This window comes from Urocampus carinirostris, chromosome 6 (assembly GCF_059441175.1).
Source record: "Urocampus carinirostris isolate Australia breed hairy pipefish chromosome 6, RoL_Ucar_1.0, whole genome shotgun sequence".
Classification (NCBI taxonomy): Eukaryota; Metazoa; Chordata; class Actinopteri; order Syngnathiformes; family Syngnathidae; genus Urocampus; species Urocampus carinirostris.
This window is the reverse complement of record NC_142354.1, coordinates 42,671,424-42,699,250: the sequence shown is the minus strand read 5'-3', so window position 1 is coordinate 42,699,250 and position 27,827 is coordinate 42,671,424. Positions and strand designations below refer to the sequence as shown.

General features: G+C 40.5%; 1 protein-coding gene and 1 pseudogene across 2 annotated transcripts in view; one reads left to right on the top strand and one right to left on the bottom strand.

Annotated features, from left to right (window-relative positions):
• Positions 1–27,827, top strand: part of slc41a1 (solute carrier family 41 member 1) — a 90,831-nt gene that overhangs the window by 22,290 nt on the left and 40,714 nt on the right. For both annotated transcript variants that reach the window (XM_088339046.1, XM_088339047.1), the window contains exons 2-3: positions 881–994; positions 1,171–1,940. In XM_088339046.1, coding sequence (XP_088195172.1) covers positions 1,458–1,940 — 483 coding nt within the window. In that variant the 5' untranslated portion in view covers positions 881–994; positions 1,171–1,457. The remainder of the gene's footprint in view (positions 1–880; positions 995–1,170; positions 1,941–27,827) is intronic.
• Positions 2,222–2,341, bottom strand: LOC148364848 (U2 spliceosomal RNA; annotated as a pseudogene).

Here is a 27,827-nt window from a genome sequence, read left to right as displayed (position 1 = left end):
TAACAATGTACACAGAACGAAATGTCGATACACCTGACCCGTTGTAGCGAGCCGATGCAGCCGCAGCCAACAGAGGGCGCCGCCATTATACCAATTAGGTATGACTCGGCCGAGGCGCGAACCAGCGACCTCCCAGTCTCAAAGCGGGCACACTACCATCTAGGCTACTGAGCTGGTTTTATTAGCATATTTGGTATTGGAGTCATCCAAAAGTAACTGAAAGTAATCCAGTTAAAGTAACCCTACCCAACCCTGATTATCAAGATGATAAACAATTTACCCACAAAACAAAAATTAATTTTTCTTTGAAAACTCGCAACCTTCAAACTTCCTTTTATGTGACCATGTCATGTATTATGTATCCAGACAGAAGAGCAGCTTCAGCGACAGACTGCTGTCACTGTCTTGTACTACGGACAGACTGAAGAGATCTTTTCTTCCTCATGCCATGAGGCTCTTTAACTCCACCCGGCGGAGTAAAGGCCCACATTAAACCACACCCCCTACATTGCATATTACCGTACTTTTATTGCACTGTGTATTTTATGTAGCACTATTTAAATACACTATACAACACGCTACAGTGGGTATTAGCACGCCACATTGGGTTTTTGTATATTGTATTCCTTTTGCTTTATTATTGTATTGTTCTCAGCGAAGGGATGCTGCTGGAAATGTGAATTTCCCTGCGGGGATGAATAAAGTATCTATCTATCTATCTATCTATTTTTTCTGTGTATACGCTGCAGGCCGCTGAAAAACGAATGGCCTCTGTGGACCCTGTTCTTGACTGAAAACTAATACTGCATAATAGCATTGGACTTGTACTACTTAAAATTTGATTGACAATGCACCTAATCAAAGAATTTCTTTACTTCAGTTTGGTGTCCTGAGTCCTGGAAGTACCTTTCAGCGGATGGTAATTCAACCCTTGTGCTGGAGGCCTTTAAATATCGTCAGTGAAAAGACCTTTACAGCAGCCACGTGGTGTAAGGTGAGACATTCTACTGACTAGTGTACCGTGATCAGGGGACTAGCATGCGCTGCAATCTGACTACCACAGGCATTTGACTTTTCACATTAGATGGGAAGAAGAATAGAAAGAAGGACCAAAGGGGGTTGAACCGTGGTGAGTCTTTGACCGAGAAATCTTTTTCTTCTTCTTTCCAGGCCACACAGAGCTGTTTGCATTGAATGGAGAACATACTGGTCCTGCTCCCAAAACACAGACAGGAACACAGGCTGTGCAGGCAAACCGATGCATTACTATCCTACAGAATAATTTCCCTTTGGGTTTGTAATAATCGTCCAACCTTGTCCACCTTTTTAATGGGATAAATTACTTTGACCGATCGGGATCAAAACCAGGTCAGGTGGTCCAACGACGTCCTCAAGACAGTTAGGCAGACCAAGTCGACTCTTTCTTGCTCTGGCTATCGTCTCCCAAAGGCTTCCGCATGGTACTTTGGTCGAAAGAACAAGACAAAATGCCCGACATCAACATGTCCTCCGGGGCCGTTGAGATGAAGAAGGAGGGGGGGGCCCTTCCGCCGGCCTTCCTCAACTCAAACTCCACCGTCCACCCAGTGATCCTCACTGAGGGACGTGAGGAACGGAACACAGAAACTGGGAGTGAGTTTGAGCTGAAAGAGGTGACCTCCTTTAAGGAGACGGTTGAGGAAACCTTGGAGAACGATGAGAGGCTGGAGATCGTGGCAGTGATGGACTGTCGGGCCAATGCCAAGGGTCAGCGCGAGGAGGATGCGCTCTTGGAGAACGCCAGTCAAAACGAGAGCGACGACACCAGCAACGGCCAGAGTCCGGAACCGCCTCCGCCACTAAAGGAAACTTCTTTCTCAATTGGACTGCAGGTGGTTTTCCCCTTCCTGCTGGCCGGGTTTGGGACTGTGGCGGCCGGGATGGTGCTCGACATTGTTCAGGTAAGCAACAAGACATTACAAGCCGAATAAATCGGTGGTCTACCGGTGCTGGGCCGCAGACTGTTCCAATCTAGCAATCTACTCATATGCTCTGCAATGGATGCAATGGGAATAGAACCCGGAGGGGGTTTTTAAGGGTTATTGTTCTATCTTCGTTATTCATTATCCATTATCCGTTATCGGTCAGTTCATAATACGCTACAAAGCCTAGGAGCCGGGACACTTACTCTCAGCCAAAAGGCCAAGCTAAGGTCCTAGCCCTAAAGCCTTGCTGCGATCATTGCGAATGCACCGTTCCCGGAGGTACTGCAATACCGGGCCGATGCGTGGAGTGGACAGAGCAAGCTCTTATTCCATCTCCGGATTGCAAAAATCAAAGATCATGGCAAAGGCCAAGCTAAGGACTGACATAGCATCAAAGCCACAGTCCAAAAACAACAAGGCCAAGCTAAGGACCTAGCATCAAGGTCGCCCAATCCTAAACAATGGGCCTCAAGGCTCATCTATGGCAAAGGGAAAGGCATTAGATTTTATCTCATTGTCACACTTTTTTTTACTTACGGTGCCACCTGGTAAGACATTCTAATCGAACATTATGGGAAATTATTCAGCAGAAACATTGTTCTGCAATGTGGTGTTATTAGTAATTGTGTGTTGATGAATTAATACCAAATGCCTTTTCCTATGTCATTTACATCCCTAGTGGTTTATTGTTCACATCAAGGATTTGGGCATATCATCTATTCGGTATGGATAAAACAGTAGCATTGTTGCCTTAGTTAAAGGAACCAGTTCATGTCTGTCTTTTTTAGTAAGCAAGCAAAACATGGCATGTAAAATTCCTTTGTGTACTATTACAAAGACCAAGGAGTCTTTGTGGCACCAACGAAGAAGAGAAAAAAAATCCTAAAGAACTCAAGCATGCATATAAGGCTTGGTGCTCCATGTGGTTCTTTGGCAATCCCTAGTCGCTCCCTGGCGCTTTCACAAAATTGCTTGAAAATGGAAAATTATATGACACAACCATTATTAATGTTTTCTAATGAATACTATTATATACAGTACATTTTTACAGTACGTGTTGTCTTTCTTATAAGGTTTATAAAAAAACTTGAATTTTTTGAGGCTCAAAACATGTTAATATTGTTATTAGTATTATTATTGGTCTCATCATTTTGGGTTTCCAGACCCTGGTATAAGGCATCCAATAAACTGAATGTGTTGGCATTTTCAAAAATTCGGTATGCTGTATAAAAAGAGTAACTCAACTCACTTTATTTGAATTTAGTAGACCGGATAATAGCTTATTCAGATTTCTGTGCGTTCATATAGCTTTACATAACCCGAATATTGGAAATTTGATTTTTTTAATCCGGGTATCACGTATTGCCTGATTTTCCATCCCATTTGATCACATTTGCTGTGTAACTCTTCAATAGGGTACCAAGCACAGGGTTCACACAACGATCACTCCAAATAGAATATGTAAATACATCTCGATTTCCAACATTGTCCCTTCTCAAGGTTTCTTCATTTTCCTCATGTTGAGGTTTTTTAGATTCAGATTCAGATTCAGATATACTTTCCTGTCATTCTTGTACAGGTGTATACAGAACGAAATGTCGATACATCTGACCCACAGTTTCCTTGAATGTACAGATATAAATAAAATGTTGTATTGAGTTGGAGTATTGAAGTACTAATAATATACTAAATAATTATAGCTATGTACAGTATTGTACAGTAGTGCAAAGAGTGCAAGAGGAGCAGCTAACCAGATGTGCAAAATGGGCTGTCAGGTAAACAAGTCTCTATACAATAACAATAACACTGGAGTACGGTAGTGCAGAGGAGAACATATGTGCAAAGGAGTGGCTAGGTATAAGAGAACTGCTAGTATTGCAAAAAACAAAACAAATAGATGTACAAATTAGCATCTGTGTAGTGTGATTGACCATTTAACAGTCTAATGGCCCGAGGGACAAAGCTGTTGCAGAACCTGGTGGTCCTGCACCACACACTACAGTACCTCTTCCCAGAGGCTAGCAGAGTGAACAGTCCATGATGGGGGTAAGAGGGGTCCCTAATGATGTTCTTGGCTCGGGATAGGCAGCGCTTCTGGCCAATGTCCTGAATGGAGGGGAGAGAAGTCCCGATGATTTTGAGTTTTTCCTTGCCCTCATGTTGGTTCCAGATCAGGGGATAGTGTAATAATAGTCTGAAAAAATAGTCTGTGAAGCCCTTTGAGACTCTTTGTGATTAAGGGCTATACAAATAAAAATGACTTGACTTGACTTGAAATTGTTTTGTTGACTGTTACTCTCAAATACTTTGTGTTAACTCTAATTATAAGTCAGTGTTCAATCCAAGCAACACTGGCTCTGCCAGGAAACCACTCACCACAGGGAAAGTCACAACGGAATGGTGCTGTCACTTGAGTGTTTGATCAAAGCGGTGAATAGTGGAATGTGTCATGTTCAACAGCTCCTTCTGAGAATACCTTTCTATTTAAAAGGTTTGCTGGTAATCCTGGATCAAAAACAATACAGCAGGCGCTCTTTTATTCCAAACAAAAGATTATATTTACTAAATCATCACCATTGTTTATCTTTTTGTGAGCTGTTCTACAAAAATAACGTTCCTCACTTTTCTTTTGCTGTTGATGTGTTGCATGCGGCCCACCACCAATGTTCCCTCTAAGCTGCGTGTGTGCGCAACTGCGCACTACCCAGAGCTTTTCCGCGCACAAGAAAATCTAGCCGGCTCACAAAAATCAGGGCTCGAAATTGCTAGTTAAGAAGCGAATTAAGTCAAAGTTACGGTGCATGAAGGTAAAAATTCAAGGGTTCCCCTGACGCTGTGTTCTGAATGCGGTATTTGGAAGTCAATGTCAAAGTAGAACGAAGTTGAGTAAAGTCAGTAGAGTTTTTCAAGAACCGGCTTCTTCGGCTCGGCTCACTAAAAGGAACCGGCTCTTTCGGGTCCTAAAGGGCTCTTCGGGTTGTTTTTGCTTCTTTCATCCATATATGACCAAATGTTATGTAAATTATGCACAAAATGACTTAAAGGAAGGGGGAATAGAACAAAAAAGAAAAAAATACCAAAATGAAAAAGTAGTGAAAAGCTGAGAAAAAAAGAAACAAAAGGAAGAGAAAAAAGAAGGAAAAATTCAGAAAAAAGCCATTAAAAAAGAAATGAAAGGAACAAAGGAAAAAAGTAAATAGAGAACAAAAAGAAAAAAAGTAACAGCTAGGAAAAAATAAACAGAATAAGATTTTTTTAAAAGGAATAAAAAAAAAAAGAAAAAAGAAAAAAAAACCTTTTGTAGGCCGTACAACCTTTGCAATAATACATTAGTCAATTCATTCAAAAGTGAAAAAACATTTTGCATTGCCGGAAACGCAGCAAAATGTAACGTGATGTCAAGTTTTGGACATGTTTGATAATGACTTAGTTGCCACACTTGGGATTGCCGTTGCTCACTGTTGTTTCAAGCGTTGCTTACTGTTTTTGTGCGAATGCTCAGACCTGTGGAAAATTAGAGGGAACACCACCCTGTGATAGATACATTTTACTTAATCTCTTTTCTGTTATTTATGAAGGATTAACACCTCTGTTGCACCATACAAAGTTCAATGAATGTGCTTTTGCAATATGAGCAATAGATGTAAAGATATGCAATGTAAAATCTACTGCTAATATAATATTTAAGAAACTGGATTAAAATCAAGTTAAATGTGGCTGTGCACTGAATAATGACATTTTGTGACATCTACTGCCAAAGACTCTTTAAAAAGTATTGATTCTGGCATCAAACAAACATTCGATATGGGTTATTGTAACAGAAAAAACACTAAACTGTTTTTAGGACCTGCAAACTCACTAATGAGAACTAAATATGTTCAAAGCCGTATAAATACTCCTTTAAATTTTGCATATATACATATGTGTGTGCAGGGTTGGGTAGGGTTACTTTAACTGGATTACTTTCAATGACTTTTGGATTACTCCAGTACAAAATATGCTAGTAAAAGACAAAAGAAACTAAATATGAATAAAATGATGACTCACAACATGTGGTAAGCTTTCCCTCCTGGCTTTGATCTATTTGATCTCCGGCAAAACGAACATAAAATGCGACAGAAACAAAATGAAAATGAATCCAAACAGCTTGCCAACATCATTTTTGCCCTTCGATGTGTTCTGTTACTCCCCAAGCCTGCAGAAAGTTTAGTTATTTTAATCATATTTAGTTTATTTTGTCTTTTATTAGCATATTTGGTATTGGAGTAATCAAAAAGTAATTGAAAGCAATCCAGTTAAAGTAACCCTACCCAACCCTGATGAAGAGTCCCAAGTATTATTTTTAAGTCAGAGATGGGAAAGTAATACTGATACCAGGTATTACTACCAGGGTTGGGTAGGGTTACTTTAACCTGATTACTTTCAATTACTTTTGGATTACTCTGATACCAAATATGCTCATAAAAGACAAAAGAAACTAAATATGAATAAAATGACTCAATTTTGTGCAGGCTTAGGGAGTAACGCAATACATGGAACGGCAAAAATGATTTATTTTTACACGTTCATGTTAGAGTAATCTTTCGTACGGAAGATTACGATAACGCGAATAATAACGATTAGCCTGGGTTAGCTTCATGTTGACGTTAAACATTCAAGGTAAACATTCAGGGTGTTGGAACGGATTAAAACGATTTACATTATTTTTAATGGGAAAAATGATTTCGGTGATGGAACAAATCGGTTTTCGAACAGGGTTCTGGAACGGATTATGGTCGAGAACCGAGGTTCCACTGTATTATACATGAAAACATATGGTAGAAGAAAAAAATGTGAATTTCGGTCACTTTGTGTGTCCGTAGTTTGTTTGTATTTTTAGCACTGGTTTTTAATTATACGACACCAGGGGTCGAAACCTATGGCTTGCGATCCAGATAGGGCTCTTTTCATGATGGCATCTGGCTTGGAGATAAAACGGGACTTGCACAATTATTTAATGTATTGTCACTTGTGATGCCAGAAGTAGCATGTGTGAAGCCGGGACAACCAGGGTTGGGTAGGGTTACTTTAACTGGATTACTTTCAATGACTTTTGGATTACTCCAATACCAAATATGCTAATAAAAGATAAAAGAAACTAAATATGAATAAAATTACTATATTTTGCGCAGGCTTGGGGAGTAACGGAATACATGGAACGGCAAAAAGCTGTTTGGATTTATTTTCATTTTGTTTCTGTTGCATTTTATGTTCATTTTGCCGGAGATCAAAGAGATCAAAGCCAGGAGAGAAAGCTTACCACGTGTCGTGAGTCATCATTTTATTCTTATTTAGTTTATTTTGTCTTTTATTAGCATATTTGGTATTGGAGTAATCCAAAAGTAATTGAAAGTAATCCAGTTAAAGTAACCCTACCCAACCCTGTGTGTGTGTGTGTGTGTATATATGAATGTGTGTATATTAGGGAATATCCGACTTATCACTGGGATCAGTCGTAAATCCATTACAAAGGCACCATCTGCTGCCGACACTGTATCTAGTTACTGAGTGTAGTGGTAGATTGCTGTGCCGGCTAGCCTGACCTGTTGCCAGGCTGCTATGCGTTGTGGGGTCAGACATTGATTTCAAAGAACAAGTATCTGCTGACCGTCGTCGTAGGAACCGGTGGACATAAGAGAAGCAGTCGGTTATCAATATAGACATATAGTGCATATACATTTATATATATTATATATAAATGCTCCAAAGCTTTGGAACAATCTACCTCCGGACCTCCAAAACTGCACACCCCTCTCCACTTTTAAGTCCCGTCTAAAAACACACCTGTTCAGGATTGCCTACAACACATAGCTTCTCCATTTCCTATGTTTTTATGATATTATGTCTTGTTTTTATTTAATATTTCGCTTACAATTTTTTTTTATATTGTATTTTCTCATTGTCTGTACAGTGTCCTTGAGTGGCTTGAAAGGCGCTTTTAAATAAAATGCATTATTATTATTATTATTATTATTACTGAGGTAATATTTCGGAAGAAAAGAGAAAAATTCGGCAATGTTATATAAAATCGTGGACTGTGGATAGCAAAGAATACAGTACTGTGATATTGGAAGGCTTGTACAGTGTTCATTTTAGCTGTGAAAAGTGATGGGTCCCGGGGACTCGCATGCTCAAAAATCGATGGCTCCCAACAGAGATCTATGGCTCCCCAAAATTGTAAATCGGCGACAAATATATAATATAAATCTACAATTTACCTGGCCAGAACCGTACTTTGTCTCTGGTGAGGCAACGATTCTTCTGGAATGGCATGGAACGTGATGTTGTGAATTGGTAGTTGAGCTGGGAGCGAGAGAGCGTCTTACTTGCAAAGGCGACTGGTCTGGCTACTTTTCCACCAGGTGGCAGCTGTGACAGGACTGCTCCAATCCCATCAAAGGATGCGTCGACAGCCAGAATAAACGGCGCATCAAAATCTGGGTGGGCCAGAGTGACACCTGTCACAAGGTCGTGCTTCAGTGTTTCAAAGGCGTTCTGGCATGCATCGGACCAATCTGCAGGCGTCAGCTTCACTTGACCTTTCTTGCGGGCTCTCTTGCGCTTATGCTTGTCACCAGATTCAGATGTGAGCCTGAACAGAGGTTTTGCCTTCGCAGAACATGCTTCAATGAAGCTTTGGAAATACATCACCATGCCTAGAAAAGATCTGATTTTACTAGGGCATGGCGTCTTGCCATCCGACTCCATTAGATCAGTGACTTGTACGTCATTTATCGCTCTCACTTTCTCGGGGTCAGTCCGAATTCCATCCTCACTGATGACATGCCCAAGAAATTTCACAGTCCGTCTGAGGAAAAAACACTTTTTGGGTGCGAGCTTGAGGTTGTGTTCCTTAAGGCGAGTAAACACCATCTGCAGGCGTTGGAGTGCAACTTCCTCTGTGGGGGCAAACACCATCAGATCGTCGAGGTAACATAATAGGCTCATGAAATTCTGATCACCAAATATTGACATCATCATCCTCATAAATGTTGCTGGGCTGTTGCAAAGTCTCTGAGGGAGCCGGTTGTACTCGTGAAGGCCGAATGGTGAGGAGAATGCCGTGTACTTTTTGTCGTCAGGGTGCAAGGGGACATTGTAGTAGCCTGACGTCAGATCCATTGTGGAGAAAAAGGCATTTCCCCCAAGTGCGGCCAAAGCATCAGCTTGATGCGGTAGTGGGTAGGCATCCTTTATGGTTCTTGCATTAAGCCTTCTGAAATCAGTACATACCCTTAGTTCTCCATTCCGCTTCCATATGAGAACAAGCGCAGATGCATAGTCGCTAGTCGACTTCTGAATAATTCCTTTCTCTTCCATCTCGTTCAGAGTCGTCCTCAGTTTTTCATACTGACTTGGTGGTATACGTCTGTAGGGTAGACGGAACGGCTTATCATCAACAAGGTGGATACGATGTACAAACTCTTTGGCCTCTCCACAGTCCATCTTATGGCGAGAAAAGATTGACTCGAATTGTTCGATGATATGAAGGAGCTTGTCTTTACACTGCAGCGAAACCTCACATGACTTCAGGTCAATGTCTTGCAGTCCCAGAGCTTCCAATGCACGCATCATGTCCTCTTCTGACCTGGGTCGGACCTCTTTGCTCTGTACACTCTGCACGTTGCACTTGACCTCCTCTGCATTGGGCAGGTCTTCCGCTGCGATACAAGGAGACACATCTGCAATTTTCCTGTTTCTTCTCAGCACCACAACTCTGTCCGTGGGATTAAAGACTTTAACAGGCACCCATCCATCTCCCCAGAGTGGAGTAACAACTCGTCCGACAAGGACTTGTCTGGGCGCAGCCTTTGATTGGGTTGGCTCAACGACCACTGTGCTGCCCACAGACGTCCCGGCCAACTCAGATAACTTGCCCCAAATAACGTACTCGGTCCGTGGATTCAGCGTCACGCAACTCTTGATTTTTACTGTCCCTACTTTGTCTGGAATGCAGTCACCTCTCCATCTCTCTGTGTTAGAAAGCATTGACAGGAATTGACTGTGGTTATCGGACAGACCGTTGTCAGGAGTGGAAACTAATCTCCAGTAGCCATCAGTACTTTTCAATTGAGTCAAAATATATTTGATGGCATTGCTGCCAAGGATCATCTGTTCGGTCTGGCCTGGCACAACCATTACTGGTATTATCATTTGGCACCCGTAAACTGTGACGTGAATGTCGTACATATCTCTGGGAGAAACTTGGTGTCCACCGCAGCCTACAATGACATAATCATCGGCCGTGTAACTCATCATATCAGGGAATTGCTGCAGGAGGGACTTAGCCGTGTCCTCACTTACTGTACAAGCCATCGACCCGCTGTCCAACAGCGCTCTGAAAGTGGGGCCTTCTTGCACAAGTACAGGTGTGTAAAACAGTTCGTCAGTCTCCGCTATTCTCTGAAACCCCTGAAAGATCAGCTTCTTCGATGGAGGTATCTTGTTGCTATACAACTCATAAATTGATTTATTGTCTTGCATGTCAGGCTTCACATTAGTGGTGGGAGGTTTACTCAGTTGATCTGCACTGTTCTCCCCTAAGCGCAGATCAGTTAGTTTCCCTGAGGCAGCGGGACAACTTTCGTCACTGGACAATCACGTCGAGAATGCCCTGGGGCATGGCAGTGAAAGCAAAGGTTTTTGTCTCGGCAATGAGAGAGAGCACTGTGTTCGACTTCTTTGCAAATGATACATGGCTTGGCAGTGAAACCATTTATTCTGGCTCCAGGTCGCCTGGTTGGAGCTCCCCCTCTCTCTTGAAACTGGTTCGAAGTAACACGTATCAGAACTTTCTCCAACATACTAATAACGTCCGTTAGAGAGACATACTGTGGGCTCGAAGTCTGAGGTGGCTCGTGCACGAGGGTTGGACCATGGTTCACCTCAGCTTTGTGTACGGCAATTTCCGCTCTATTCGCAGGTTGTTGTAGGGAATCTGCTTTGTAGCTCTTCTCAGCGTGGTATTCATTCAGCACCTCTAGTACCTCACATGCTGACCACTTTTCGATGGTTTTTGATCTGTAAGTGAGTGCCAGTTCCTTGCATGGGCAGTTCCGAATAAACATGCGAGTAACCTCTATTTCAGGGTTGTCAAATGTTTTGCCCTGCTCACTCAAGCACTCAGAGGCAAGGTCAGCTGCTCTGTTTAGTCTCAGCCAGTAGTCATAGGGGTCTTCCTGGTCTTTGGGCAAAGTTGAATAAAAGTCAGCTAAAGGGACAGCAGAGTACTTGGTACAGCTAAAGTATTTCCTGAGAAGACTATAAATCATGTCAGGGCGGGTATAGACGTCTATATTACTGTTTCTAATGCTAAACCTAACTACATCTTTAGCTTTTCCTCTCAAATGTATAAGGATTTCCTCTGCTTGCTCTTCAAGTCTCACATCACTCCTTTTTATAAATGTCCTCATTAGATCTTCCCACTCATGTATTGTTATTGAGTCTGAGCCATCCCCAATAAATGACGGCGGTTCCTTAACCTTTCTCTGCGTTACCACCTGACTCAATCTGTTTGCTTCATCTTGTGTGGCAGCAGCGTTAGGTGCTACTATATTACGTGACTGTATATTTGTGAATATGCTATCAGCCAATTTATGTCCTATCTCCTGAATAATATTTGTCATCTGATCAGCTACACCCTCAGAAACGTCACTTGTGCTCTGAGTAAACATGTTTCAAAGATGTAAATAAGTCAAAATCGCCTGCGTAACACGTCACTGTATAGCAGTTTTAAATACTGTGAGCTGATGGCTTTATGAAATGATGTGGCAGGTAGGACAGTCCTCGGTTCGGAGAGCTTGATAGAAGTCACGGGTCACGGCACCAATGTAACCGCGTTGTACGTGTCCCACCAAAGATCCACATTCACGCTGGACTGGATGATGAGGTTTTTATTATTACAGTTTCTGCAAATGGATGAGTCACAACATTAGCTTTTTCTGCTGGGTTTGATCTCTTTGATCTCTTTGTAGTACTCTGGTTAAACTGACAACAAAGCATATCAAAGAGCTGTCTTTTCACTTTACAGAAAATACATTTTAGAATATCACAATACATTTATAAATCTTTGCATTTTAACAAGATACTTTTAACAAGAGATCGTATAGTGGATTTTTAACGTTTACAATGAATTCAACATGTTTTTCTTTACTCTGAATTTTAACCAACATCATCCTTTTTTAATGTATATGAAAAAATAGGAATAAAAACAATAATGAGTATAAAAATGGGTACAATTTACCTGCAAATGGATGAGTCACAACATTAGCTTTTTCTGCTGGGTTTCTCTTTGATCTCTACAAGGGGAATTAATATTTAGTAAAACAGAAACAAAACGAAAATAAATCAAAACAGCTTGACAATATCAATCACATTACTATGCATGGTGAGAGATTTGTCAGCTGGGGTTATAATGTTTAAAATTAACTTATTTTGTGGAGCACCAAAAGATATGTCTTACCTTTGTAGTACTCTGGTTAAACTGACAAAACCCCGCCTCCTGGTCACATGTTAGAAGCCAAAACTAAACCCCACCCCATACCAGCAGATGGCACTGTTGGACTCAGCATTGCAGGACATTTACCAAAAACTATACACATATTTTAGCAGGAATTTCAATAAAATAAAAGTTATTATTACACCCGTTACATATATATTCATTCAGTTTTAATCATCACAGTTTATTGGTAATACAAAGCAGTTATCACTTCAGATTTTTCAGTTCACAATATTGTACACTATACAAAATAATATTGCTGAAATATTTATATATTCATGCCGTTTTAATCATCACAGTTAATTGGTAATACAAAGCAGTTGTCACTTCAAATTTTTCAGTTCATATATTCTTCGTGGTTTGCTGTCCCGCCACAGTTGTAATGTCTTCTCAAGGTCCAATCCATTATTATCCTCCTCATAGCGTCACCAGGAATATAATTGAGTCCATTTGGGCAGAAAAGTCCTTTTCTTGCTAGGAGTATTCCTTTGTTTTTCTTTCGTCAAATCGTTCGCTTCAACACACGTGTTTTCCTTGCCTTCGCGGTCTTCCGAAGAATTTCTCCGCCGTTCTTTCGTGCCGGAATTATTGCCGTTGTTACCCCTTTCTGTATTATGTTTCGACTCATTACCGACACTGAAGAAATGACCAATTTTTTATTGATTTGCACCTAGTACCAACTGTTTTTTGGAGGCATACTTCTCTTTCACTCGGCAACCGCCACAACAATGACGTCATCTCGAAGCAACGAGATCTCGTTGGCCGAGATCGGCGCGAGACCAAAACAACAATGGCGGATCTGCTTGACGAAAAGTTTGGAGTGCGGTAAATCTTTGTTAAAAAAAAAAAAAAGTAATCGGGTGATAATGACAATTTGGTGTCAAAAACGTTACGTCCCGGGGACGCACGTTGATTTGACACTAGATATATAGATAGATAGATACTTTATTCATCATCGTAGGGAAATTCACACTTCCAGCAGTCTACCCCGTTGTTTATTAACAGATTAACATGATGCCCTAGAGGCTTGTTGCGGAGTGGATGACGTCACACGCTAGTCCAAAAGTTCGACATCCCTGCGGCAGATGGGAATCTTTTCTTGTGTCCAGGGATACACCACCTCGTGTTAGCGAGTCCGCCTCCTCTCCAATTCCCCCAGGCTTTCGTGTCTCTGTATAGCGGCGCTGGAGCCAAATTGCTCCGGGTAGCTCCGGGTGGCTACACGTTAGTGTCCGGAATGCTAAACGTGAGCCACGTTTCCGCAAAACACAGCAACTGCGCACCCTGTGCGCTTCGATGTTTTCCACCAGCACTCGTTGGTCTTATTTGGTCGTGAGTTCACATTTACCATGATTTCGGATGGTACCGAAGACTTATAACGCCGCTAGCCGCTTCGCTAGCTCCGGCTCTTCTTCCACCATAGGCCCCCTCATTACGCCGGCACGAGAATTCGTCAGGACAAGGAGTTGATTCCTCGAATAAACGCATTTTTGTGCGCTAAAACCCATGTCCATAGGATAGAAAGTCATCCAAAGTGTAGTTGTCAAACGGGAAGAAAAACACCGAAGATAGGAGCAAACAATAAAACAATAAATCACAAAAAGTGAGAGATAACAGGGCAGCAAAAATGATGCGCCTAGGACGCAGGGCAAACCAGAACACTGCTTGTAATACAAAATCAAACATTGAATTGAGTCTGCTGTTTGTGTTTGACCCATGATTAACGGTCAGCCTCTAGAAGTATCTTCGTTGTAGCTCAAACTTTCAGTTTTCTTAGGAAAACTGTATTCCGAGTATAATTATATAAAAACGCTATGTAGTTTCAATGTGAAAACATGACAGGGGTATTCCATCTCATGTGGAATTCTGAGGTATGGGGGTCAAATTTTTTCCCTGCTGTCCCATGTTGGGCCCCATGCTGCTGTGGTGCCTTTGTTTTCCAAAACATTCGCTTGATGCGCTATTCCTTAAGAGCTGCTTGTTCCTCCTCCATCTGCCATCGCAAAAACTCGCAGCTCATCTAGAGATTTTATGAAACTCTGAAATGCTTACTCGGGTCATCCCATGTCTTTGTCACGGTACAGTTCACACAAAATCGGTGAGCAACACTTGAAACAACAGTGAGCAACCATAATCCCAAGTGTAGCAACTGAGTCATTATCAAACATCTCCAAAACTTGACATCAAGTTAGATTTTGCTGAGTTTCCGGCAATGCAAAATTATTTTTCACTTTTGAATGAATTGACTAATTTATTATTGCAAAGGTTGTACGGTCTACAAACGTCGTTTGTTCTTACAACTCTTTCACAAGATATCCATTTTTTCTTATTTCCTGACATATTTTGTCGCATAATATTAACATTTTGGGGGGCTTATTTAGTCGGTTGCAAGATACAGAACTGTATTTTGTCACGAGGTTGGAGACCGGACCAGAACGGAGGCAGGAAGGGAGAACTCAATTGCGTAGACAATCATAACTTTTATTTAACAAAATAAAAGTCGTCCAAAAACTCCGGGACAAAACAGAACAAAAACATTCTTGCACTCAGAATGGTCAAGTACAGGTTTCCTCCGACTCAAACTAAACAGGACAGGGCATAACAGACAGAAAAGGTGTAATGAGCCAACACCCGCAATACCCACAACCCAACCTTAAGTAGCAGCCACGCAATTAGCTGATCTGCTTCAGCTGGTGCCCAGGGGGCGGGGCAGACCGGTCGCCACGGCGACCATGACAGTATTGAATCACATTTTTTTTGTGGAATTAGTCTTTTTGTTCTCTATTTATTTTTTTTCTTTGTTTCTTTTTCTTTTTTTCTGGCTTTTTTTCTGAATTTTTCCCTCTTTTTTCTCTTCCTTTCATTTCCTTTTTCTCAGCTTTTCACTACTTTTTCATTTTGGTATTTTTTTTCTTTTTTGTTCTATTTCCCCCTCTTCCTTTAAGTCATTTTGTGCACAATTTTACATAATATTTGGTCGTGTAGGGATTAAAGAAGCAAAAACAACTTGAAGAGCCGTCTGGGACCCGAAAGAGCCAGTTCCCTTTAGTGAGCCGAGCCGAAGAAGCCGGTTCTCGAAAAACTCTACTGACTTTACTTTTCAACTTCGTTCGACATTGACTTCAAAATACCGCATTTAGAACACAGCGTCAGGGGAACCTGTGCATTTTTACCCTCATGCACTGTAACTTTGACTTAATTCGCTTCTTCATTAGCAATTTGGAGCCCTGATTTTTGTGCGCCGGCTAGATTTTCTTGTGCGCTGAGAATGTGCAGGCAGTGAGCGATTGCGGAACATTGCTCACGAGCGTGACCTTCTAATGTTAGCCACTTTGATTTTTTGCAGTACACACACAATCACACATCCAGACACATGCAGAGTTCTGGCGTCGTTCCCACTCGAGGCTGGCCCAGAAAAGACCATCCGGACTGGTCTGGAGATGCCTGAGTAACTCTGCTCAGTGACTTGGCAGCTAAACAAACTGAAAGCGTCAGTCTCTCGGTCTTGTGGCAAGGAACTCCAGGCTGAGATTATGAATGGGTCTTAAAGGTCGGGTGGTGCAAATCTTCTTAGGAATGGCGACGTTTAAGGCCAGATCAACATTGTCTGACACTGTTGTTGCAACTGGAGACCCCTGAGCGACGGTATGTTTGTGAACTGGATAACAGCTCGTTTTGGGTGAGAGGTTCTTGGTTAGAATAGAATAGATAGAATATACCTTTATTGTCATTGTTACAAATGGGCTAACATATTGTGACAACGAAATTGGGCATGACACTCCAGTTTTACACATTCATAGTGAGGTATGAGCAAGAAGATAAAGGAACAGAGAAGATAATGTTATAAGACAAGGGGGATAAGGCTATAGTTATAATTTACATGGTATTTACACAAGAAATGTTGGCATGTGGGATGTTACATACAGGGTTGTCGTGATAACGTTGGTATCGTAACGGTTGTGCAATATTGCATTTGGTGCAAAGTCATCATAGTGCAAAAATAGTCAGCATGAAACAGGAAATGGTCAGACATTGTGCAATTTGAGCACTACTTTTTATTTTTTGGTATTTTTTTCTTTTTTGTTCTATTCCCCCCTTCTTTTAAGTCATTTTGTGCATAGTTTTACATAATATTTGGTCATGTTGGGATTAAAGAAGCAAAAACAACCTGAAGAGCCGTTTAGGACCCGAAAGAGCCGGTTCCCTTTAGTGAGCCCAGCCGAAGAAGCCGGTTCTCGAACAACTCTACTAACTTTACTCAACTTCGTTCTACTCTGACTCGACTTCAAAATACCGCATTTAGAACACAACGTCAGGGGAACCCGTGTATTTTTACCTTCATGCACTGTAACTTTGACTTAAGTCGCTTTTTAATAAGTAATTTTGAGCCCTCATTTTTGTGCGCTGGCTAGATTTTCTTGTGCGCAGAGAATGTAGTTCAGGAGGTAGAGCGCTCGTCTTGGGATCAAGGGATCCCAGTTCGAATCCTGGCTCGTCCGTGCTATATGTCGAAGTGTCCTTGGGTAAGACACTGAACCCCTAATACCCTCAATAAGCAGGTTAGCGCCTTACATGGCTGCAATGCCGCTATTGGGAAATGTGGAGCACATTGTAAAGCGCTTTGGGAATTCATTGACTTGAAAAGCGCTATATAAATGCAGATCATTTCATTTTTTAAGTGTCCAAACCAAGATGGAGTTTTCTTGTCATTGTTCAATTTACTTTACTGGGCACAGCCTATAGGCAAACAGTACAAGCCAATATGACATTGCTTACTTAGCGGGGAAACTATGTGTTCAACTTTAAAAGGATTAGGATTGAAAGATTTGACGCTGTCTCGCAAGCCTCGGATAATCTGTTTTATTGCTCACAACCAGGGTTGGGTAGGGTTACTTTAACTGGATTACTTTCAATTACTTTTGGATTACTCCAATACCAAATATGCTAATAAAAGACAAAAGAAACTAAATATGAATCAAATGACTCAATTTTGTGCAGGCTTGGCGAGTAACGGAATACATGGAAGGGCAAAAATGATGTTGGCAAGCTGTTTGGATTTCTTTTCATTTTGTTTCTGTCGCATTTTATGTTAGTTTTGCCGAAGATCAAAGAGATCAAAGCCAGGAGAGAAAGCTTAGCACGTGTTGTGAGTCATCATTGTATTCATATTTAGTTTCTTTTGTCTTTTATTAGCATATTTGGTATTGGAGTAATACAAAAGGAATTGAAAGTAATCAAGTTAAAGTAACCCTACCCAACCCTGTTTCTGTCGCATTTTATGTTAGTTTTGCCAGAGATCAAAGAGATCAAAGCCAGGAGAGAAAGCTTACCACGTGGTGTGAGTCATCATTTTATTCATATTTAGTTTCTTTTGTCTTTTATTAGCATATTTGGAATTGGAGTAATCCAAAAGTAACCCTACCCAACCCTGCTCACAACAATCTTTGCTCCTTTGTAGCATTTGTTTTGAAATATTGCATTGAATAGCTTTTTAGGACTCAGTAGTCATAGGGAGTCCATGGTATGATGGTTTATAATCATAGATTTAAGGACTTACTGTGTATGAAAATGTATCAACAAATGAATCATCGTCGATCCAGTGTGACTCCAAAAAGTAAAAATGTTCTTTAGACTAATACAGATATTGTTGTGGAATGTGGATAATAACTAATGATAAGTGTGTGGGCATCTGGCGGAGGTCGTGGGATGACGTTGTTGCAGGAGGTGACACGCTGTTATGCCGAGTGAGCCACAACAATACCCAAACCTTACGTCTGCAAACAATTATACTTGAAAAAATAACTTTAAAACCCAAATACCGTAAAATCTGGACTATAGAGCGCACCTGATTATAAGCCGCACCCACCACATTTCGAGAGGAGAACTAATTTTGTACATACACAAGCCGCACCTGTATATTAGCCGCATGCGCCCACATTGACAAAATACAATGCAAACATCCGGCACAGGTTAAGGAACACAGATGGCTGAATAATCAGAAAATGATACCGGTATTTAATATTTAATGCAGACCTGCAGAGTCCAGGTGCCCGTTGAAAGTAATCCAAAGAAAGAAATGTATATTTCCAAAGGTAAGGGTGGGAAAAATATATATCCACTATTGTCGGCCGCCTCCACAAACACGTCTCACCTTTACTCCACTTCCCGTCAGCCCGCGTTTGCCCCGCCCCTTCTTTCTCGTTTGCTCGTACATAACATATCAGAATAAGTTTCTAAAATAAATACATGACAAAAAAAATACAGTTGCAAATACATATTATACATGGTTACACGTATTTACAAAGAGAGACGGTACACCGAGAGAGTTTTCAAAGCTTTAACAATAATATTATAACTTTCATCCCAAACCGTGCCTGTGAAGGGTAGCAAAACGCTACTAGGAACACGCTTGCAATACAGTAATCAGCTCTGTTAAAGAAACATGCAGTACTTGAAGTAAGCGCGGTAAACCGTCCTCATCTTCCTCCTTATAACTGACTTCATTGAAGTCGTCTTCCTTCAGTATGGGAAAGAAGCTTTATCATAGAGACGTCGTCCCGCGCTCCCTTATTCAGAAACACGCTAGCATTATGCTCGCAAAGTAATGTTGCGTGCGGTCGCTCTGTTTCCTTCTATATCGGACTGCTCGATTACATTTAGCTTGAAAGTTGCGTCATGTGCCTTTCTTTTTTAAATTTGCATGATGAGGATATGTCTACGCTAATTTAATTTGTGCACAAGCTTAGAAGTTGCAGTCTAAATCTTACCTTTTGTACTCGAGCGCCGCTGGCGGCCGTTAGTAAAATGACATCAATTGGCCGCATCACTGAATCAGCCGCAGGGTTGAAAGTTTGGGAAAAAAGTAGCGGCTTATAGTCCGGAATTTACGGTAAATCGCTTTCCTCAATATTGCATCTACTGGAGATCTACTATTCTTTTAATTTGATGTTCTTGATTGGTAAACGGCCACTTGAAGTCAGTTGACGAGTCCTGGTAATGGTACTCGCACATCAATGAGAACCGTACTTTTACGACTGCCCTCTCACCTAAATGTTCTCTTTTCTACCAGTGTATACAGCATCTACCGTATTTTCCGCACTTTAAGGCGCACCTAAAAGCCTTCATTTTTTTCAAAAGCTGACCATGCGCCTTATAATACAGTGCGCCTTATTTATGGAACAAAATTAATTCGCAAAGTCTTGCAACTAACTTGCAGCCGCCGACTCGATTTTCCCCCGAACGCCAAGTAGTCCGCGGTGTATGCTGGGATATATTTAACGGCGTTTCATTGGCTAACCAATGTGTCAATCATCATTTGAATGGATCACTATTGGCTAAAGTTATTTGGAGGACAAGGGGCGGATCCTTTTTATCATTTACAGGCTTAAACGGCAAAACAAAGCCTGCAATTGGCCGAAAAAGATGAATGCGTATAGCACGTGGCTGACGGCATACAGAAAGCATTTTTTTACTATTTTGTATTTGTAAATATTTTATTCTCCTGGATTTACTAAACTCACGGATATAAGAGGACCACGGCTGCACATTATTATGAACACAACGCGACTTCGGTGAGCTACTCTGGCTATATATATTATCCCTGTATCTTGTTTCAGACTGAACTCGATGTTTCTGTGATAAGCGGTGCAGATAATGGATGGAATGGAGTGTCTATTTTTAAATTCAACTCAATTCCAAGTGTTTATTGTCATATATACAGTAAAGTTGCGAGCGAAAAAGAAAATGGAAACTAAGGAATGGTTATCATTTCTTGAATCCCAAGACTTTAACCTTCCGAATGATGGAACGATGCATTTGAGTGACATCGTACGGACACCGCATCCGCACGTGTTCTCGACACGTCTTTGCGTCTTTGCAAGCTTTCGGAATGTTAAGGGGGTAAGAAGTTGGACTGAACTATCAGACTGTTTTGTAGACGTTCCCATTGTAGCGCCTTATAATCCGGTGCGTCTTATGTATGTCAAAAATAGGACCAAAAACTATTTTTTGGGGGTGCACCCTGTAACCCGGTGCCCCTTATAGTGCGGAAAATACGGTACTCTAAAAGGGATACCTCTTGAGATAGGCTCCATTACACTTTCAACTTCCAATAGGTCAAGTACGACAGGTGCAAGGACTTAAATTACTGGTCACTCATTGGTCACGCTGATTTGCCATCACTGTTTCTGAACAAAGTTTTGGCAGATCATTTGCAGCTAGATATAGCTCAACGTGCTACCATTACCTGACCGTATTGATTATTAGTCTGTAGGCACTGCTTTTCTATGTTCTGCTTCAGAAAACTGGTGTAAGCGGAGATTTGAGCAACTGTAATAATGTTTTTATCAGAAGTATAAAAATAGCTGATTGAAGTCATGAAGTCAGAAAAAAATATAAGAACCATTCTTTTTTTTTGCGCATTATTGTTCTATAGACATTGACGATCACACCAAACATTGTATTGTATTGTATTCATTTATTCAGCCAGTATAAACCACAAACATGATATATACAAGAAATCATTAGACACGTGAACACTCAATAATGATAAAATAATAGATTTAAAAGAGTAAAAAGAGTAAAAAAGATATTGTAGTGTATAGTACAAGGTAATTATATAGAATAGTTTAAAAAGAAAGAATATTTAAATAACAAGACTAGAGTAGAATAGGTCGGAGGAACGTCGCTGGCATAATAATACTATACATATAACCTAAATCAATTCCCGTTGAACATACGGATAGCGGAAGGGTAAAAACTCTCTTTAAGACGTGAAGTCTTACTCGCAATGGAACGAAGACGGCGACCTGACGGCAGGTCATCAAAGTACCTGCGAGCAGGGTGACTGGGATCGTCTATCATTTTTAGTGTCCGTTTTCTAGTTCGATCGATGTAGATACTTTGCAAGGACGGGAGGCCAGTACCTATTATTTCCTCTGCCGTCCTCACTACTGATTCCATCTTTGACAATTCTTTCTGATTGACGCGACCAAACCAAACTGTGATTGACCTAGTTAAAACGGATTCAATGATGGCACAATAAAATATGACTAGAATGGATTGACGGACTCCGAATGATTTGAGTTGACGAAGGAAGTAGAGCCTTTGTCTGGCTGACTTTAGAATATCAGTAGCATTGACGGTCCATGTGAGGTCAGCTGACAAGTAAGTACCCATTGTGTTTGTGACTTATTTAGAATCAAAGTCGGTTTGGCTTGCACGGGCGGGCGCAGTTGTGACACCTCATAAATGAGTGGGAGAACTATCTTACTTTGAGAATTTACACTATTACTGCATTATGATGTCATGGGGATAGAAAATCTTTGCGAGGTTCCTGGTCACTGGTGTGCTTTACGGCGCGAGAAACAGTTGTTCACACAGCTTCCTTCCAACACACAATCTTTTTATTTTACAGAAACCAGTGGTTGAGGCCTAGCCAACTTTTAATTAATATTGTTGTGTGTTACCCGGTGTAGTCTGGCACCCGTAACATAGTTGCGTGTCGGGCGGTGCAGCGGTCATGTTTTAAGCGAAGGTTCATGCCCATGGAAAATGCACTAATACACTGAGGGATCAGTCAAACCAAATTTTGTGAATTAATGTGTAAAATGGTCAGCTGCAAGTCACTCTGTCATGTTGCCAATATTATGCTGTGCTTCTTAAGTAAACAAACGAGTGGCCATGGGAAAATATTTGGCAATGGATGAAAAATGGATCATTAGAATTTGAGGATATATGGAATCCCTAAGTTGACAACACAACAAGCAGTTCACAGGGACCGCACAACCAATGTTCCCTCTAAGCTGCGCGCGTGCGCAATTGCACACTACCCAGAGCTTTTCCGCGCACAAGAAAATCTAGCCAGCTCACAAAAATCAGGGCTCGAAATTGCTAATTAAGTAGCAAATTAAGTCAAAGTTACAGTGCATAAAGGTAAAAATACACTGGTTCCCCTGACGCTGTGTTCTGAATGCGGTATTTGGAAATCAATGTCAAAGTAGAACGAAGTTGAGTAAAGTCAGTAGAGTTTTTCGAGAAGCGGCTTCTTCGGCTCGGCTCACTAAAAAGAACCGGCTCTTTTCGGGTCTCAGGTTGTTTTTGCTTCTTTAATCCCTACACGACCAAATATTATGTAAAATTGTGCACAAAATGACTTAAAGGAGGGGGGGAAATAGAACAAAAAAGAAAAAAATACCAAAATGAAAAAGTAGGGAAAAGCTGAGAAAAAAAGAAACTAAAGGAGGAGAAAAAAGAAGGAAAAATTCAGGAAAAAGCCAGAAAAAAACAAAGGGAAAAAAAACTAAATAGAGAACAAAAAGAAAAAAGTAATAGCTAGAAAAAAATAAACACAATGAGATGTTTTAAAAGAAATTTAAAAAAAATAGAAAAAAAAAGGGAAAAAGAAGAAAACGTTTGTGTTGCATTCAAATCATTTCCAATTACACAAAGTCAATCTTGTTGCCAACATTGTACCTCCACTAAAAAATGTGATTAAATACAGTTGTGTATCGTGCAACCGACTCAATAAGCCCCCCAAATGTTAATATTATGCGACAAAAGATACCAGAAAAAAAAAAAAAAGAAAATCTTGTGAAAGAATTGTTGTAAAAACAAATGACGTTTGTAGGCCGTACAACCTTTGCAATAATACATTAGTCAATTCATTCAAAAAATGAAAATTTTTTTTGCATTGCCGGAAACTCAGCAAAAAATTTTGGACATGATTGATAATGACTTAGTTGCCACACTTGGGATTGCCGTTGCTCACTGTTGTTTCAAGCGTTGCTCACCGACTTTGTGTGAACGCTCAGACCCCTGGAAAATTACAGGGAACATTGCGCCCAACACCAACATACTTTTTGTGAAGGTCAGCGTACTTGGAGTTTGTATCTTTGAGTACTTGGCACATGGTTTGACGTGACATTTTGCGATAAACGTTAAAGTACCGACTAGATTGTGTTGCAGTGAGTTAGAACAGATTTACCCATGTCATATGACCCACATATTGCACATGATTACACAGTGACATTTCAATTACCGTATTTTCCGCACTATAGGGCGCACCGGGTTATAGGGCGCACCCCTAAAAAATAGTTTTTGGTCCTATATCTTCCATACATAAGGCGCACCGGATTATAAGGCGCTACAATAGGAACGTGGACAAAACAGTCAGATGATTCAGTCCAACTGATTACCCCCTTAACATTCCCAAAGCTTGCAAAGAAGCAAATACGTGTTGTAGACACGTGCGGATGAGGTGTCCGCACGATGTCACTCAAATGCATCGTTCCATCATTCGGAAGGTTAAAGTCTTGGGATTCAAGAAATGCCAACCATTCCTTAGTTTCTATTTTCTTTTTCGCTCGCAACTTTACTGTGCATATGACAATAAACACTTGGAATTGAGTTTAATTTAAAAAAAGACCCATCACAGAAACATCGATATTACTCTGAAACAAGATACTGGGAGAATATATAGCCGGAGTAGCTCACCGAAGTCGTTGTGTTCAATAATAATGTGCAACCATGGTCCTCTTATATCCGTGAGTGTAGTAGATCCAGGAGAGTAAAATATTTACAAATACAGAATGGTAAAACATGTTTTCTTTATGCCGTAGACAACCAAACTTGCTATTCACATTCATCTTTTTCGGCCAATTGCAGGCTTTGTTTTGCCCCTTTAGCCTATGCGAGCCTGTAAATGATAAAAAGGATCCGCCCCCTTTACCTCCGTATAACTTTAGTTAATAGTGACTAATTCAAATGATGATTGACACATTGGCTGGGAAATGAAACGCCGGCATATGTATCCCAGCATACACTGCGGACCACATCGCCTACAAGGAGAAATCTACTCGGCGGCTGCTTGCCTTTGTTACCAGACCTTGCGACTTAATATTGATCCATATATAAGGCGCACTGTATTACAAGGCGCATGGTCAGCTTTTGAAAAAAATAAAGGCTTTTAGGTGCGCCTTATAGTGCGGAAAATACGGTATTATTATTATTGCTTTAGTAAAATAGAATAGAATAGAATTGTCTTTATTGTCATTGATTGATACGTTGCAATGTAGTAAACCATGGCTCTAGGATAAACATGAAATAAAGACTGAAAAAGGAAAAATGGGGAAGAAACTGACTCGGAACCTGTTAGTCCTTGTTAAAATCATACCTAAAATGTATAAGTTGTCTCTGTATTTTAGACGTGGTTTGATGATTTCAATTTTTTGGACTGGAAGAAAAAAAAAAAATCAGAAAAGCATATTTTTTGTCAGACTGATCCCTCATTTCAGCTCCAATCCGGATCGTCTTGGTCACTGGTTACAGACTACAAAGTCATCATAGATTGCTAATATTGCGGCGGAACAGTAGCAAAGTTTATATTTGATCTAGCATTTATTGGTAAATTAATATAAACTTGTTTACACAAATTATCCTTGTTTTTATTCTAGATGGTCTTCGTGGGAGTATAGGTGCCACGTTGTGTTTGAATGGTGTATTAGCACTTAAGAAAAATTGCAATCATTAGTAAGCGAAACAAATACCGTAAATTCCAGACTATAGAGCGCACCTGATTATAAGCCGCACCCAGCACATTTTGAGAGGAAAACCGATTTTGTACATGCACAAGCCGCACCTGTATATAAGCCGCATGCGCCCACATTTAAACATGTAACACAAACACAAAATTAACCCAAACCCGACTTCAAGTCCCGCGATTGAAACTAAATGTCCTTCATCAAAGTACACTGTCCAAAAATCACAGCCAGCAAAATGAACGGAACTTAAGGTTTGATGCAGACCTGCAGAGTCCGGGTCTCGTTGAAAGTAATCCAAGGAAAAAAGTGTATATTTCCAAAGGTAAGGGTGGGAAAAATATATCAGATGAACACATTTACTCACGCAACTCCTTTTTCTTTAACCAACTTTTTACCCCCTCTTCTTTCCTTGTCTGTCCCTCACCTTTAGCGGTCCCCACTTAAACTCTGCACCCCGCGTTTGTTCCGCCCCTCAAGCGTTTTCAAAGCTTTAATAATAATAATATAGCTTTGACAGGGCAGTTAATGGTAGCAACACTCGAGCGCCGCTAGCGGCCGTTAGAAAAATGACATAAATTGGCCGCATCACTGAATAAGCCGCAGGGTTGAAAGTTGGGGGAAAAAGTAGCTGCTTATAGTCCGGAATTTACGGTATCTGAAGTTGACAGGTAGGTATTGTCTCATCTCATCCCATTAGCTGCACCGCTTATTCTCAGTAGGGCCGCGGGGGTGCTGGAGCCCATCCCAGCTATCTTCGGGCAGTGGGCAGGGGACACCCTGAACTGGTTGCCAGTCGCAGGGCACACAGGGACAGACAACTCGCTCATTCACACCTAGGGACAATTTGGACCGGCCAATCCACCTGAAATGCATGTCTTTGGAATGTGGGAGGAAACTCACGCAAGCACGGGGAGAACATACAAACTCCGCATAGGAAGTCCGCTAGCTGGATTTGAACCCACACAGGAGGTTCCCAAGACCTTAAAACTGTGCCGCCGTGCCTCCCTACAGGTATTGTTCATGTTTCTAATGTTATTATTGAGTACATTATTGTTATAATTATTTTACTAGGTATATATTATTATTATAGAAAAAAGTAAAAACATGTTTAATGCCGAACTCGTACCAGGCCATGAAAATATTGTCGGACACAAAACGGGTCCGTGGTACAGAGACAGGGTTGGGTAGGGTTACTTTAACTGGATTACTTTCAAATACTTTTGGATTACTCCAATACCAAATATGCTAATAAAAGACAAAAGAAACTAAATGTGAATACAATTACTACATTTTGTGCAGGCTTGGGGAGTAACGGAATACATGGAACGGCAAAAATGATGTTTGGATTTCTTTTCATTTTGTTTCTGTCGCATTTGATGTTAGTTTTGCCGAAGATCCAAGAGATCAAAGCCAGGAGAGAAAGCTTACCACGTGTTGTGAGTCATCATTTTATTCAGTGACCAAAAAACAAAATTTTACCGAGCCATTTGAGATATTTGGATTCCTGTAGCAGCTTATATCTCAACCTATGAGTATATTGAAAAATGCTTTCTTACCGAGTATAAAAGTTAATGTAATTTCACTTGTATAAATTGTTTTTTGTAAAAAATAAAGTTTTATTTTACGACTAGGATGCACTTCATAACACTCACAAGTGTGGGCCAAGACATTTGCAGAAAAAGCATTGAAGCGCTTTTAAAGATTAATTGCAGTAGTTGTTTCAGAAGTTACTTTTTGATTTAGGGTCCTTGTATAACAACCTCAATCTAAAATCAATCGGTTGTAGTTGTTGATTGGTCTCAATTAGATTACATAAAAAAAGCAATAATGTATCCCCGTAGATCAAAAATGTATTCTTTATCGGCAATGTTCCCTCTAAGCTGCGTGTGTGCGCAACTGCGCACCACCCAGAGCTTTTCCGCGCACAAGAAAATCTAGCCAGCTCACAAAAATCAGGGCTCGAAATTGCTAATTAAGAAGCGATTTAGTCAAAGTTACGGTGCAAGTAGGTAAAAATACACAGGTTCCCCTGACGCTGTGTTCTAAATGCGGTATTTGGAAGTCAATGTCGAGGTAGAACGAAGTTGAGTAAAGTCAGTAGAGTTTTTCGAGAACCGGCTTCTTCGGCTCGGCTCACTAAAAGCAACCGGCTCTTTCGGGTCTTAAACGGCTCTTCAGGTTGTTTTTGCTTCTTTCATCCCAACATGACCAAATATTATGTAAAATTATGCACAAAATGACTTAAAGGAAGGGGGGAATAGAACAAAAAAGAAAAAAATACCAGAATGAAAAAGTAGTGAAAAGCTGAGAAAAAAAGGAACAAAAGGAAGAGAAAAAAAGGAGGAAAAATTTAGACAAAAGCCAGAAAAAAAAGAATAGAAAGAAACAAAAGAAAAAAGTAAATAGAGAACAAAAAGAAAAAAGTAACAGCAGGGAAAAAATAAACACGATGAGATTTTTTTTTTAAAGGAATTTAAAAAAAGTAGAAAAAAACACGGGAAAAGAAGAAAAATTTGTGTTGCATTCAAATAATTTCCAATTATATCAAGTGAATCTTATTGCCAACATTGTACTTCCACAAAAAAATGTGATTAAGTACAGTTCTGTATCTTGCAACCAACTCAATAAGCCCCCAAAATATATGCGACAAAATATATCAGGAAAAAAAAAATGGAAATCTTGTGAAAGAATTGTTGTAAAGACAAATGACGTTTGTAGGCCCTGCAACCTTTGCAATCGTACATGAGTCAATTCATTCAAAAGAGAAAAATAATTTTGCATTGCCGG